At 37.5% G+C, this 15,390-nt stretch overlaps 1 protein-coding gene across 4 annotated transcripts in view; it reads left to right on the top strand.

Moving 5' to 3' along the window:
- veph1 (ventricular zone expressed PH domain-containing 1) overlaps window positions 1–15,390 on the top strand; it is a 153,254-nt gene that overhangs the window by 55,136 nt on the left and 82,728 nt on the right. For all 4 annotated transcript variants that reach the window (XR_010898443.1, XM_067419542.1, XM_067419544.1 and 1 more), the window contains 2 exons: window positions 5,520–5,683; window positions 10,971–11,180. Coding sequence is in view for 3 of the 4 variants with exons in the window: in XM_067419542.1 (XP_067275643.1) it covers window positions 5,520–5,683; window positions 10,971–11,180 (374 nt within the window). In the remaining variant the exon portion in view is untranslated. The remainder of the gene's footprint in view (window positions 1–5,519; window positions 5,684–10,970; window positions 11,181–15,390) is intronic.

Here is a 15,390-nt window from a genome sequence, read left to right as displayed (position 1 = left end):
TAGACATGGCTGTACAGTCGTTCTGGAAAAAAACAGTGATGTTATACGCTTATTTTAATTTATCATAGAGTGACAATGTTAGCAGATCAGTATTATAGTTTATAGAATTAAATAAGACCTAATTAATTCATTTTATTTGTATATTTAGTTGAATAATTTAGATCATAATTTTACACGATGAATATCAAACACAACAAACACTTTTATAAAACACGTTTAGTGCTATATAGCAACATAATTTGTGTGCCCCGGAGCTGTATGGATTACTTTTATAATGGATGGATGCACTTTTTGGGCATCAAATTTTAGCTGCCATTTACTGCTTGGATTAGCCAGGACATATTTTAATATAACTCCGATTGTATACAATGTATGGGGTAATTTTCATTTTTGGGTGAACTATCCTTTTAAGGATCATAAATCTACCCCATGCTTGTCAAAAAGCTTGGGTTTGGGTCATGGAATTTTTTTAAAGACTCCACGCCCAACTGCAAATAATTCGGTTCCTTCCAAACTTCTGGGACTGTTGCAGGATTGATATATTTAATGTGCAGGACATTATGGAAACAGAAGGATCCCATGACATGTACCCTTTGGGAAGTTGACATTAATATGTCTTCAACCCAAAGTGCGGATGGATTTTTTTGCTTATGTCAGCTATGTTTACGACAGCATGAGCTTGCCAACAATTCTTTCCAGAATGTGAGCTTTACATAAGTCATCAGTGCATTTGCAGTCAGAATGATCTTAACACATTCTCTGTTTAGCATAATATCTGCATGAATTTCCACTGATGAAGATCATACCCCACAGTGTCTCATTTCCCACAGTAATGTGGTTCCCTGCTGAGGATGTATATTACTTGTTGCCTGGTGCAAAAATTAGAGAGGCGTATCTGAATGTGAACTCGGAGCAGGGTGACGGGACAGTACAAATGGGAATGACTAGTCTTGTTGTCTAAAGGGAACACAGCGGAAGGTCAGCCTTGGCTAATGTTGTCAATCTGCCACCTTGGAATGAACAGTGCTGATGATGAAATTCCAGCAGCACCTACACCATAATTGATGGCCAAGCTTAGACAATGAGATCTTCTAATCTATATTTTAAATGGTGCAGTTTATTCCATGACAACTTCACACCTACTACAACCCAAGACGGGGGTTGATCAGGAAGGAAATATTAAAATGAACACCTGGATATTTATCACTCCCTTGAAATCAATTGTTGCAATTTATTGTACATGGAGAGCACTTTATTCTTTGTTGTACTGAACAAAATGTGTTAATGAGTCTATCTGATTTAAAGGAATATTTAAGACTAGATAAAAGTAAATAATGCATTCAGGGCTCGTCAGTAAGGACTGCGTGAACGATGCTCGGGACAGTGGATGGAACTGTTACTTGCCGGAATGCTAGTGAGCCAGTGCTGCATTGTCACGGAAGTTTATCATTTGCACATTTTTTTAAAAAGCTTTTCCAATTTAAATAATTAAATGTATCGAAAGAATGGTAAATAGTGGTAGAATGTACCATCACATTTGAAAATAAACACTTTTTGGCATACCATAAAAAAAAACTTGTAGCTTATCTGAATTATATAACAATATATAACTTTATTGAATACACTCAAAGTTGATAAGCAAACGTATAGCTTAAGTCATATGCTAACACATGTAATGTTTAAAAATGATGGTAAAACTTTCCAAACAGATTCTTTAAAATGTTTTAGCTGTGTGTATTGTTAGAAAAGTTATTACTTTCTTAATTTTTTAACATATATTCAATATTTTACTAATTTCAAGCAAAACCGTGCTGGTGCAGCTGGTCCATCCGCACTCCCACATCCCATGCTAGTCCCTGCATGCAAAATATACATGCTGGTGACCAGTGTGTCATGCAACATAGAAACTACATCACTTGGGACCTCTAATGTAGTTTGTCTATAATGTAATGTGGAAAATTGGACTTCCTGGGATAATGAATCTGTTGCCAAACTGTCTCACCAAACAATTCCTCTGTACTCATTAAAGGCTGAAATTTCTCTAAAAATGTAAAGATACATTCTGGCAAAGCACCTCACAAAAATTAAATTACTCATCACGTGTTCATAGGAAGTGAATGAAAGATTGTGAGTATTTCCTATTAACTGTCTTAGGCAAGAAACGTTTCCCCAGCAGTCTTATTATGAAAGGTTATGAATACCACAAATCCTTCATTAACACCACCCGCTGCATATAAAAACAGGTGGTTAGGTATTCTGCAAGCTTCAAAATCCCCCCTGAGCCATGCGAAACATCTCCTTTACAGAATTATGTCTGCTAACTGACCGCCCTGACTTAGATGGCTTGCCAGAGCAGAGATTAGATTCGTGGTTGATGTTGGGTGGGAGTTTTCTACCATATTTAGTTTCTGATTATGTGCCATTTTTTTTTTAGCAGATATGAGGATGATCAGTAAAAATCGTTCATGACACTAAATCAGAGTGTTACAACTGTGTCTTAGAAATTAGTAGACTACGTAATTCATCAATGTCTGTTCATCATGATCTTCCAGTAAACTTCCAGTAAAGGTCCATTACGTAAGATCTGAGGACATTTTCTGGTGCTGTTACGTAATCTTTGCTTAACTTAAAAGGAATTTTTTATTCCACAAAAACAGTTGCGTTGGAGCGATATCCTTGTGGGCAATGTAGAAGAGTCAATAGCCGTATTTCTACTGATAGGTTAAAAGCGGGCATGGTAGTGCGTGCCAGGGCCAGTCGCCTTTCCACGGTCACTTCCGGGGCTTGATCGGGACTCATCTGGGCTTTTTTGTCTCGGCAGGGTTTTTTGGCCCGCTGAATACCTTGATCCAAGGCGGGCCAACTGGGACTTGAGGAGTGGTTACGCACAAAGGCAGGGTTTATCTGGAGAAAGCAGACTCTGTTTCTTTGACTGAAAATATAACTGTATTGGGACTGTCACTGGAAAGAGCGATAAAGCTCCTCAGGTTTTGGGGGAAAATTTGTAGTAATGATCATTCTTTCTAAATGGGATGTACAATCAAAATATTGTTGAATTTACTTTAAAAAAACAGCATCAAGTGGTTTTCACACAACTATATTGAAGTTATGTGAACAAAAGGAAGTAAGTTACTTCAAGTAAAGTAAAGCTGACAACATTTCTTTGAGTAAATACAAACCATTTTAATTTGTCATTGTTAATATTTATATGTGCAGTTTACTTAATAATGTTACATTTATAAAAGTATTGTGTTAGGTGACCACATTTATCAATTTAATTTACCTATTACTTAATTTACCTTAACTAATGGCTACAAGTGGAAAACAATTAAATTAAAAGCATATTTTTTAGAAACAAAATGCACTGGACAACAAATGCACTCACTGGACACAATGAATTGTATTGAGGGCATGGAATTTCATCCAATAAATATGTGTATTTGAGTTCCCATAGCCTAAACACAGGCACCACTTATCTGCATAATGGTAACCACAAAATTACAGAAACTCCTCTAAATAATAATAATAATAATTCATAAGTTCATTACATTTATATAGTGCTTTTCACTCAAAGTGCTTTATAGAAGGGGGAATCTCCTCAACCACCACCAATGTGCAGCCAGATGATGCGACGGCAGCCATATTGCGCCAGAACGCTCACCACACACCAGCTGATTGGTGGAGATGAGACTGAGTGATGAAGCCAATCGTTATATGGGGATTATTAGGAGGCAATGATAGACAGGGGCCAATTGGCAAATTTGGCCAGGATGCCGGGGTTACACCCCTACTATTTATCGAAGGACATCCTGGGATTTTTTAACGACCACAGAGAGACCTCGGTTTAACATCTCATCCGAAGGACGGTGCTCTTTGACAGTACAGTGTCCCCATCACTATACTGGGGTGTTGGGACCCACACAGACCACAGGGTGAGCGCCCCCTGCTGGCCTCACTAACACCTCTACCAGCAGCTACCTGGAAAACCAGCAGTTTTCCCAGTTGGTCTCCCATCCAAGTACTGACCAGGCTCAGCCCTGCTTAGCTTCAGTGGGAAACCAGTCTTGGGCTACAGGGTGATATGGCTGCTGGTAAATGTCCAACCTAACTGATTAAACACTAACATAAACTAACAACATACTTCCCTCTACTGAAAAACACATAAAATAACACTTTAATCTCTAAATCAAAAGCAAGGGACTGCAAAACTGCAGATCTACTGTCCATATTTTAAGTTGACTGAACAAACACTTATTAAGTAAAGCTGTCAATACTAATTTTTAGTAGAAACAACTCTTTAAGTTCATGTAGTTACATGAGTTTTTTAAGTAATGTGAACCAGGATGATTTGAGTGCAACTAACAACAGTGAAAGTTCATTTTTTGTAAGCACTGATAAACAGAAATAGACGCGATGTGTCCTCTTACTTTTTTTTTTAAACAACCTGGGACTAATGTGCAATCTTGACACAAATGAATTCATCATGATCAATGCATCACTTATTGTAAAACATCAGTGCTTGGGTTTTAAATCTTTAAGTAAACATCAAAAGTGCCAACAGTCGGCCGATTTTATCATGTTTGTTTGCGATCTTGCTACTTTCCAGTGATTTTATTTCTGATTAGTTCTCTGATAAAACTTCCATTGGTTTCAGTGAAGCACTGCGGAGCTTCTGGCCAAATATTTGAAACGTAGTGTGGGTTTAGACTCGGTGCTACAGTCCAAGGCTAGCCCAGCCCATCTAGTTGAAAGCTCACTGGTCTGTCAGGGACAAAATGGCTAATGTTAGAACTGTTCTACCCGAGATTGAGTGGAATTTCCCTATCCCAATCCTGATCTTAATCCTTTCCCCAAATAGAATTTTTATTACTTCTCAGTATTTCTGTAGTAGTGAAATATGTTGCATGCAATCTGAAAGCAATCATGCCATTACCACATGGCAAGATGATTGTCCTCTGCGGAATCTGCAGCCAATGAGATTGCTTGCTTACTATATAAAGAGACTGATTAGAGGAACTTAGTTCCTCTGAAACCCTCAACTTCCCCTGCTCCACTTGCCTCTATCTGTTTGCCTGTTTAGGCCGCAGCAGCAAATCTTACACTTGTATCTAACGGCAGTAGCAAATCTATACTAGCTCTGCAGCAGCAGAATGCGTAGCAGATCTAGTGTGCCAAGACCAAATACATTAACGTTGAAAAATATCAAGAGATTGATTCATTAACATGCCAAAACCAAATCATTGTTAGATTTATGATGTTAACTTGCTTGAAAATGCTCCAACAGTGCATCAAGAAAAGAGCTCAGAGAATGAAGCTGCCCTCACTCATTTTGTAAATGACATGCACATTTCCACCACAGTCCAAATTTTTGGGATTCAGTTCATCATACATTTTTTTTGTTACATTTGTCTGTGTGCAAATTAATAACAATTACTATGGCATTTTGGCATAGATTATGGCCACCATGGTCATTTTTATAAGTTAAGTATGCTCTATTGATTGATTGTTGATTTTAATAGGTAATTCCATGCTGTTGAGAGTGCTGCCATCCGTATATCCACGACAACCAGAGCCCATCCATCAGCACATCCGTGAGCTGACGGCGATGATGCCCCAGCTGGACCAGGCCGGCAGACAGCACCTGCTTAGACTACTGCAAATGATCTCTGACCTTCACCCACTGGTAAATGAGGAGAGGTGGATGAGTGAGTGAAAGAATGAAAGTGGTATTTGGGGATGAATTGTGGTCAAGGTGAGTTATTCTGGGTTACAGAAAAAATAGATTTCGAAGGTCATCATGGGAGTGGAGGGGTGGATGCACAAATGAGTACAGAGTGAGTGATTTAAAATGTATTTTAAAGCAGACAGCTGCAACACAAGGTCAAACTAAGTAAAACAGTTTGATGGTTGAAGCCTCTGCCGATACTGCAGGAGCCGCCAGACGGATGGGGAAATATAAGAAAGCACATAACCCACTGGCCCCCCGCGGCTCTCAGTGAAGACAAATTTACAGGAAAAGGGGAAACCACACTTTTGGCAGGAACCAGACCCGTCATTTTAAACGTTTTAGGGGGATTGAGAGGCAGCCTGCTGGCAAATAGCAGATGTGCGGAGTCAGAAGTAAAGAATTTAGTAGTCATGAGGAGATCATGTTGCATTGGGTGACTAGCACATGCATATCAATCAGCTCATCAGTGAAAATACCCACATTTACACATTGGGTGTTTTAAATAGTTGTAAGATTAGGAAAGACTGTGAGCCATTATCTTAAATTTGGGAATTTTCATTAGTTTTCATTTACAGAAACAGGAAATGAGAAATCAATGGAAAATGGTTCTACAGTACTTTGAAGGATTCATATTATCATTCCTCAAGTCCAAGGTCATAACCATCATAGACACTGAGGAAAAAGGTCACGGTCAACCCAATATTAAGATTAGTGGTCAACAAAAATGGGATTTTCAGTGGATGTTTGTTAAACTTTTACCACTAATAAGAAGTATATGGTTACTTACAGCCTTATGAAATATCAAAATATATTTATTGTTACTAACCCTAAACAGGGGTTTCCACAGGTCTCAAAAAAGTCTTTAATAGTCTTAATTTGAATGTGCCTCCTTAAAAATGTCTTAAATTCAATATAAAAATATGGCTACAAATGAGCACCTTATGATTTCTGCCAAGCAGAAAACATGGACAGTATTGCAAAATCCATTCATAAAATGTTTATTTACTGCATAATGCGGAATTTTGGAAATGGAAATTTTGGATGAATAAATCAAAAGCAGTTTAGAAAGCTATAAGGGATCAAAATTGATCAAGTCTCTTCAGAAAATTTGGAATAAACCACATGATTCGTATGGGTCAGTTTTACGATACTCTTTATGGACATTTTGAAATGTCATCGTGATAGTTGCTTAGACTGTCAATGAAGAGAAAGAAATCTTTCCCATTTCATTAAAAATATCTTCATTTGTGTTTTGAAGATGAATGAAAGTCAGTCAAATTTAATTTAACCAGCAGAGTACAGAAAAATGACCTAAATTTTTTTTTAACTGATTTCATAGGGCCCTACATTTTATTGCAAAATTAAATTGCATGCACTGCAAAACATCGTTCTTCCTCAGATTTTTGTTTTCCAGTACAAATATCTAAACATCCTTAAATCAAAATACATTTACTTGACATTCAAAATTAAGAAATTAAGTCTTGTTTTCTGAGAAATTGAGAAAGTTTATGTTTAAAACAAAAACTAATATCTGTCATTGGAAATGAATATTACTTACATTAGTTGGTACGTTACTTACATTGACTTTTCTGAACACTGACAGATATTTGTCCTTTTTTTAAGAACTATTACAAGATTTCTCAAGATTTATATCAAACTTTTTTCAATTTTTGTCAAATTAATTAAAAAGTTATGGAGATTTGTTGGAAATTGTATTTTCAAACTTTGAAGTGACACCAGTATAATTCATTGTGTGCTTAGACATTTACATTTAGAGATATATTGATGTGTTATGCACCCTTTAATTTATTTCTTACATTTTCTTTAACTGGTCTTAAAAAGGTCTTAAATTTACCTTCACAAAACCTGTAGAAATCCTGCTAAAACTGCATTATTTCAAGAATCCATATGCATATACTTTTATTACACACAGTAAACACAGTTAATTAAACTTTTTCCTAACAATATTTAGGCTACGCATGAATAATGAAATTCTGTGAAAGGCTATGTGGGGAATAAAATAAATATTAAATATTGTTCACTTGGGGAAAAGCATTAGCCTTTAATTTAAGTTTTTTAATATCATGAGAAACATAAATTCAGTTCAGTATGTCTAAAGTTATGACAAGTAATGCATGAAACTCTTTCTCAAAAAGGGGTGCAGCTTGTTTAGAAGATGTACTTACTAAAGACTTATTATTATAATATTTAGTATTTTGTTGGCAAGTATACATTTTGGCTGTTTAAATGCCTTTACAAATTTGCTTTAATGTAAAGTTGGTATAAATTGGAAATTCACTCTATGGATGTTATACAGCTTACTGTGAACAAATTGATCACTGCATATTAGGGGTATAAAGGTACACAGAATAATTCAAACAATCACGATAAAAACAAAACATTGTGATTTTGTAAAATAAAGAAAACATACAACACCCCCTTCTGGATTGGAATGTGGCTTTCCTATGACTCATTGTATTCCTAGTCTGACTGTATACACCGAACTGTGACACTCAGATGTACAAACCTGATTCCAAAAAAGTTGGGACACTGTACAAATTGTGAATAAAAAAAGAATGCAATAACATTCTTTATAAACTTATCAACATATGTTGAAATATGTTATATTTCAAAATGCAATAATAAACTTATCAACATATGTTGAAAGTGGGACATTTTGAAATGTCATGCCAAATATTGGCTCATTTTGGATTACAGTTACACATTCCAAAAAAGTTGGTACAGGTAGCAATAAAAGGCCAGAAAAGTTAAATGATATACAAACAAAACTGAATTATTTCATGCCTGTTTATTGAAACAAAGTATTTTTTATGAGTTAAGCAAGCTCCTGCATATGTTTACAGAGGTTGATTAACAATAGCCCAAATCAGATGGTGCATGACATTCAATATATTTTCTATATTTAAAAAATATTTCTATTAGGGCCGGGACTTCAACGCGTTAATTAAGATTAATTAATTACGTGACTTTAACGCGTTAATTAATTACGCAAAAAAACAAAAAAAACACTTATTTTTGCACCACGGAACGTTTTTCAATGAATGAGTTTCGACGGACCAGTTATACTGGAACACCAACTAGCGCTCGCTCCGGAGTCACGACAACAACAAACCTTGTGAACATGAACGAAGCTATGGAACGACCAATTTGCAACTTATTAGATCTATTGGCAACATGATTGGGTATAAAAAGAGCTTCTCAGAGTGGCAGTGTCTCTCAGACGTCAAGATGGGCAGAGGATCACCAATTCCCCCAATGTTGTGGTGAAAGATATCGGAGCAATATCAGAAAGGAGTTTCTCAGAGAATAATTGCAAAGAGTTTGAAGTTATCATGCTCTATAGTGCATAATATCATCCAAAGATTCTGGAACAATCTCTGTGCGACAAGGGCCAAGGTCAGAAAGCCACAAATGCCCATGATCGTCGGCCCCATAGACAGCACTGCATCACAGACAGGAAAGCTACTGTAAAGAACATCACAACATGGGCTCAGGAATTGTCAGTGAACACAATCCACAGTGCCATTCTCCATAAAATTCTATACAGTTGGTCAAAAAAGAAGCCATATCTAAACATGAACCGGAAGCGCAGCCGTTTTCTCTGGGCAAAGGCTCATTTAAAATGGACTCTGGCAAAGTGGAAAACTGTTCTGTGGTCAGATAAATCAAAAGTTATTTTTGAAAAACTGGGACGCCATGTCATCCTGATTAAAGAGGACAAAGATAATCCAAGTTGTTATCAACTAGAAGCCTGCATTCGACAAGAATGGGACAACATTTATATTTCTAAACTTGAGGAACTTGTTTCCTCAGTCTCCAGACGTTTACAGACTGTTATAAAAAGAAGAAGGGATGCCACACAGTGGTAAACATGCCATTGTCCCAACTTATTTGCGATATGTTGATGCCATGGAATTTAAAATCAACTTCCTTTCCCCTTAAAATTATATATTTTTTGTCAGTTTAAACATTTGATATGTCATCTATGTTGTATTCTGAATAAAATATTGAAATTTGAAACTTCCACATCATTGCATTCTGTTTTTATTCACAATTTGTACAGTGTCCCAACTTTTTTGGAATTAGGTTTGTTTGTACGTCACAATACTATAGATCCATTTTACTTAGCTATTCACTTTAGCTTTACTATACCGGTCTGTCAGCTGGAAACAAGTACTTGCAAGCATAGACTAGCATTGAAATTCTTAATTCGTTTTCTGTTTAAATGGACAAATTAATGGATTGGAAAAAATCAGGTGGATCAGTAACTTTCCATCTATTGTAAATCATAAATCATTTCAAAGAGGGTAATGGAGATTCCCGAGACCCTTTCTGCACCACAGCTGGTAGTTTATATTGGGTTTTAGAATCAAATGGGATTAATTAAAATTAGTCAGTGGTTTTTACATCCTGGCACAGGCTGGGAATTCTGCTTCTCACAGGACGTCCTGTCTGCTGCCTTTCCAGCCCCACCAGATCCTCTCTATCTCTTCTCCACCACTGTCAGTTCAAAGGTTTCACGCAGAAAAATGAAAGGATTAAGCAAATCCTTGCTAAAAGGGTATCGTTAGATTAATTTCATGCTGGAGAAAAGAGCTCATATGACTCATGGCTCATATGCCTCTGGTCATAACTATAGTTTGTAAGACATGACACAAAATGTGATACAACACGCAAAATTTCACTGATGATCTCTATTTCTTTTGTGAGTCATGGTTTGTTTTGAAGGTCATCTCTGCTTTGTTGAAACAGACATAGATAAATCTTGAAAAACTGTTGATAGTGGGAGGATGATTACGAGTTTCCTTCTGCTCTAATTTTTTCTCTCTGTTACCATCTTCATACATTTTTTCCCCGCAAGATCATATAGGAACCGGGGACTCTGGTTAATGGGTGGGCGGCGCTGAACTCAACCAACCAGAGTGCAGTGGTTCTTTACACAGCACGATCAGAACCATAAGGGACCTCTGATGAAAGAAAAGTTCAGGACCAAATGAGTGTGTTTGTGGTGTTTTTACTATTTTTATTACATCCCCACTGTGAAGGATCCAGATAGCCTGGCCTTGTATGCTTCCAAGAACAGCAGAGAACAAACTTTTCCACCTCATGCATCTCCTCCTGTCCTATTTCTTCTGCCCGTTGTCACGCTGCATGCTTTATGTGCAATATGAAACGGGTCGCTTTTGCCCTTCTGAATAATCTTATCTTTTTGTCTCCTCAGGTTTTGTCATCTTCGGTACCATCGTTGATTGGTTACCTCAATGACAATGATCTCGGTGACACTGCCCTGGGTGTTTTGGTGAACGTGGCTCAGGCAAGCCCTGCCTCTGTCGCTCCCTTCCTCTCTACGCTGAGAAATGTTGGTCAGAAAAACCCTTGGTTGTTGGGACACATCGCTAAGATCCATGGGACCGTGGGTCTGACTAGTGAGGTGAGCTATTCATTCATTAAAAGCTTGTTCTTATATCAGAATGCTGCTAGATTCATCTGTGCTGAGTGTTTTAAAGAAAATCATGACATTGACATACTGTGTAAAAAAGTATTTATTTATTTATTTATTTATTTATTTATTTATTTATTTATTTATTTATTTATTTATTTATTGCATTAATGCATTAAGTGGTTCAGTGGTCTTAATTTGTCATTCACTAATTTTATTTTGATGCTTAAAAAGGCATTCAGGAGTTCTTCAGCCATCATTAGCATTGTTGTTCTTTGTCTACTTTAAGTGCAGATACCACAATGGCATTAGAATTCTACACAAAAAAGCAACATGTAAAGTCAAAATTAAGTATGTGATCTGAGTTTGTCCCACCAATAAGAGATCAAAATCTTGAAAAAATGAGCAGTGTTCTCTGCTCTCAAATGCTGGGGGCGTGTCCGCGCCGAAACCACCCCCACTCGCGGGAAAGCTACCTCCGCCTCACTCAAAGGCCATACATGTTTGAGCCTCCAGTATTTTTTTACGGTCTATGTTCCAGAGCCAGAAACAAACTAAGGCCGGTTTCACACTACACGCGTTAGCAGGGCGTAAGCAGCGCGTTTTTTTCGGCGCCCATGTTAACAGATTAGAGCATTCACACCGTTTACTAATAATACTCACCGTTAATAATCACACAAATTATTAAACCCAGAGGCATATTAAGGTTACTTTTATCATGTAAACTTACCTATACAACATATTATATGCATGTGTTTTTGGGACAGAGGGGAAAACGGTCGCATTTACAGCATATATGCTTCCCATCATAAATAAAACACGAGAATGACAGTGTCGGAGGAAAACGAGCCACGGTTCATCTGCGCGAGACGAACGCTGACGGTGAATGCACAAGAGCGCGCGGCTCCCGCTCTCCATACGCACTGCTCCTGCCCTGCCAATGCGCTGCTTGCGCGTGCAGTGCGAAACCGGCGTTAAAGGAAATTGACATATTCGATAACCAACATCATCCCTCTCGATCTGCAACAGAATGGTCTGTGCTTTTTTCCTCTCCGTTTTATGCAATTTAGCTAGTTATGTAACTAGCATAAACGTAGCCAAATAAAGTTAGACTAGCAATAAATAACATAGAATAAAGTGTATTTTGCCACTTTATAGTCACTTATCAAACTAAAAGATATAATACAGATAATATATACAGGTTTTCAGATATAATAGTTGAAATCACTTGTCTAAGGAATCATATTGATGTAACTTATATAAACAAAACAAAATCACGTTAGAGGGTTGCAGGATTTAGTTATTGTGGACTAATATAACGTTACCTGCTGTAATTATAACACAAGGAAACTTACACTCAATGGTGGGCACGTAACGTTATTGCGGATGATGTCGGCAGGACGGGAGGATGAAAGCGGGAGATAGTCAGTTCAGCCCCATTCACCAGTAACAGCAGATTATCAGTGAATCCCAGTTGTCTCCGACGAAAGTTTATAAAACTATCCTGTGTAAAATGATCACTACAGAGGCGGTTGTTGGTGGTGATCCTCGGCTCTCCATCAAAGTGGCTCTCCTTAAAATGAATCCACCTCTTCTTGATATGATAGTTTTTCGGATATTTAAATAAGGACACTGAACTGTTTTGTAAGTGACTACATCCAGGTAACGCATTTCCGCATCGAAGGCATAGCTAGCTAGCAAACTGTTGGCTATAGTAACTAATAGTACTCGCGATTGAGTGGCAAACTGAGGCGAATGTGCTCTAGTTATTAGCCTCAGTGTGTCATCGACAGTTGGGGCGGGGCCAGGATAAGAGGCTCCAGTGCGTCATCGAGCCACCGTTTTAGCCCCGCCTAGAAAATCTGAAGCACAGCAATGGTGAAAAACTTTTTAACGGTCTAACTCCGCAATGTGTTTTAGCAATACATTTCTAACATTTATAATGTATTTATAATTTTTTCATAGAATTGCCTTTACAGGGACTTTAAGGGGAATATTAATAAATAAATAAATAATATTTTTTTAAAAACACGTTTCGGCTTAAGATACTCCTTAGGGTATGTATAAACATTTTAGGAAAACATCTCCTTATTGAGTTACTCATACAAAGAAAATTAACAACAGCTGACAAGCTCCACACAAGACGTCATACCTATTGGTTAAAATGTTAAAGTGTTAGTTCATCAAAAAATGAAAATTCTGTCATTAATTACTTACCCTCATGTCGTTCCAAAGCTGTAAGAACTTCATTCATCCTCGAAAAACAAAGATATTTTTGATAAAATTTGAGAGTTCTCTGACCCCTCCATAGTCAGCAATTTAATTACTTTCAAGGCCCAGAAAGGTAGTAAAGAGATCATTAAAATCATCCATGTGATTCCAGTGGTTCAGACTTCATTTTATAAAGTGATGTGAACACTTGTGCGCAAAAAACTAACAAAAATAATGACTTTATTCAACAAAGTCTTCTTGTCTGTCGGTCTCTTATGCTGTTGACGTTGTGTAAATAGTGCAGCACTTCTGAGTTCCATGGCAGAGCGCCAGCTCACCATTGGCCAGTTCCTGAGTCAGCATCACACGCACGCATCGTGGCACTAACATAAACAACATCCGCTCTGTTTACCAGTGTTGGTCACGTTACTTAAAAAATATAATTAGTTATAGTTTCTAGTTACTTCTTACAAATAGTAACTGAGTTAGTAACTGAGTTAAATCATTATAAAAGTATCTAATTACCAGGTAAGGTTACTTTATTTATTTATTTATTTCAAAACTTGGATCCCCCCAATATTAAATATGTTAAATGAATGAATTAGACACTAAATAGAATAAATTATTATTATAAAACATTTTACATTAATGTACACTATTGTAATATTGCTGTGGGACAATGTGAGGGACAACTATCAGATTCCATACATTATTGTAAATATTATCAGTATGCCTACTATAGTGTAACTGTTGTGTAAATATTATCAGTACTATACTACTCCTTTGGTAATGGAGTGTTATCACCTGGGTTTTTAACAACAAATTTTGTGGCGGCATGTAATGATGTGAGGTGCTTCATTAGATTAGAATTGCTTGCTACCAACGTAAAGAGAGACTCTTTCTGGGAATAAGTTGCACGTTACATAAACATTCACTTTAATGAGGAAAAGTAGCACTTACACTTCCAGTTTGCAAAAGCTACCTTTGAAGTTGTTGGACTTGCCATCGCTGACTGTAAATATGCTTGTGTGTCATAGAGGTGTGTGTGTGTGTGTGTGTGTGTGTGTGAACTCAACCTATCAACCTTGTCTCCCACCCACCAATCATCATCAGTTATGTGTACCCCCCCACCCCCCCCCCCCCCCCCCCCCCACCAAACCCAACACACATGGCATGCATGCCCACACATACACACACAACCACAGAAAGAAAACCATTGCAGGTCCGACTAACAGACAGCCTGTTCGGATGAAAACCGCTTCAATGAGCTCAATTCTCATAACGGCACATTTTTTTCTCAGTAACACTAACAGCGTTCTAACGGGAGAAACCGTAATTTGTTTGATTACTCGTTACTGAAAAAAATTATAATATTCCGTTAGTAACAGTTACAAAGTAAACTGTGTAGGCGACTGCCACCGACCAGAAGACATTGTTGAATAGTCATTATTTTTATTTTTTTAGTTTTTTGCACACAGAAAGTGTTCTCTCCGCTTCACAACATTTAAGGTTGAACCATTGTAGACACATGGACACATCCACGTTTAGTGGAATTATGACCAAAAAATTATATTTTGGTCTCATCTGACTACATGACTTTCTCCCATGACTGCTCTGGATCCTCCAAATGGTCATTGGCAAACTTAAGACGGGCCTGGACATGTGCTGGTTTAAGCAGGGGAACCTTCCTTGCCATGCATGATTTCAAACCATGGCGTCTTGGTATATTACCAACAGTAACCTTGGAAACAGTGGTCCTAGCTCTTTTCAGGTCATTGACCAGCTCCTCCTGTGTAGTTCTGGGCTGATTTCTCACCTTTCTTAGGATCATTGAGAAGGTGAGATCTTGCATGGAGCCCAAGTCCGAGGGAGAAAAAGTCAGTCATGTTTAGCTTCTTCCATTTTCTAATGATTGCTCCAAAAGTGGACCTTTTTTCACCAAGCTGCTTGGCAATTTCCCCGTAGCCCTTTCCAGCCTTGTGGAGGTGTA

Source organism: Pseudorasbora parva, chromosome 16, assembly GCF_024679245.1.
Source record: "Pseudorasbora parva isolate DD20220531a chromosome 16, ASM2467924v1, whole genome shotgun sequence".
NCBI classification, from domain to species: Eukaryota; Metazoa; Chordata; class Actinopteri; order Cypriniformes; family Gobionidae; genus Pseudorasbora; species Pseudorasbora parva.
This window is presented reverse-complemented; position numbering and strand designations above follow the sequence as displayed.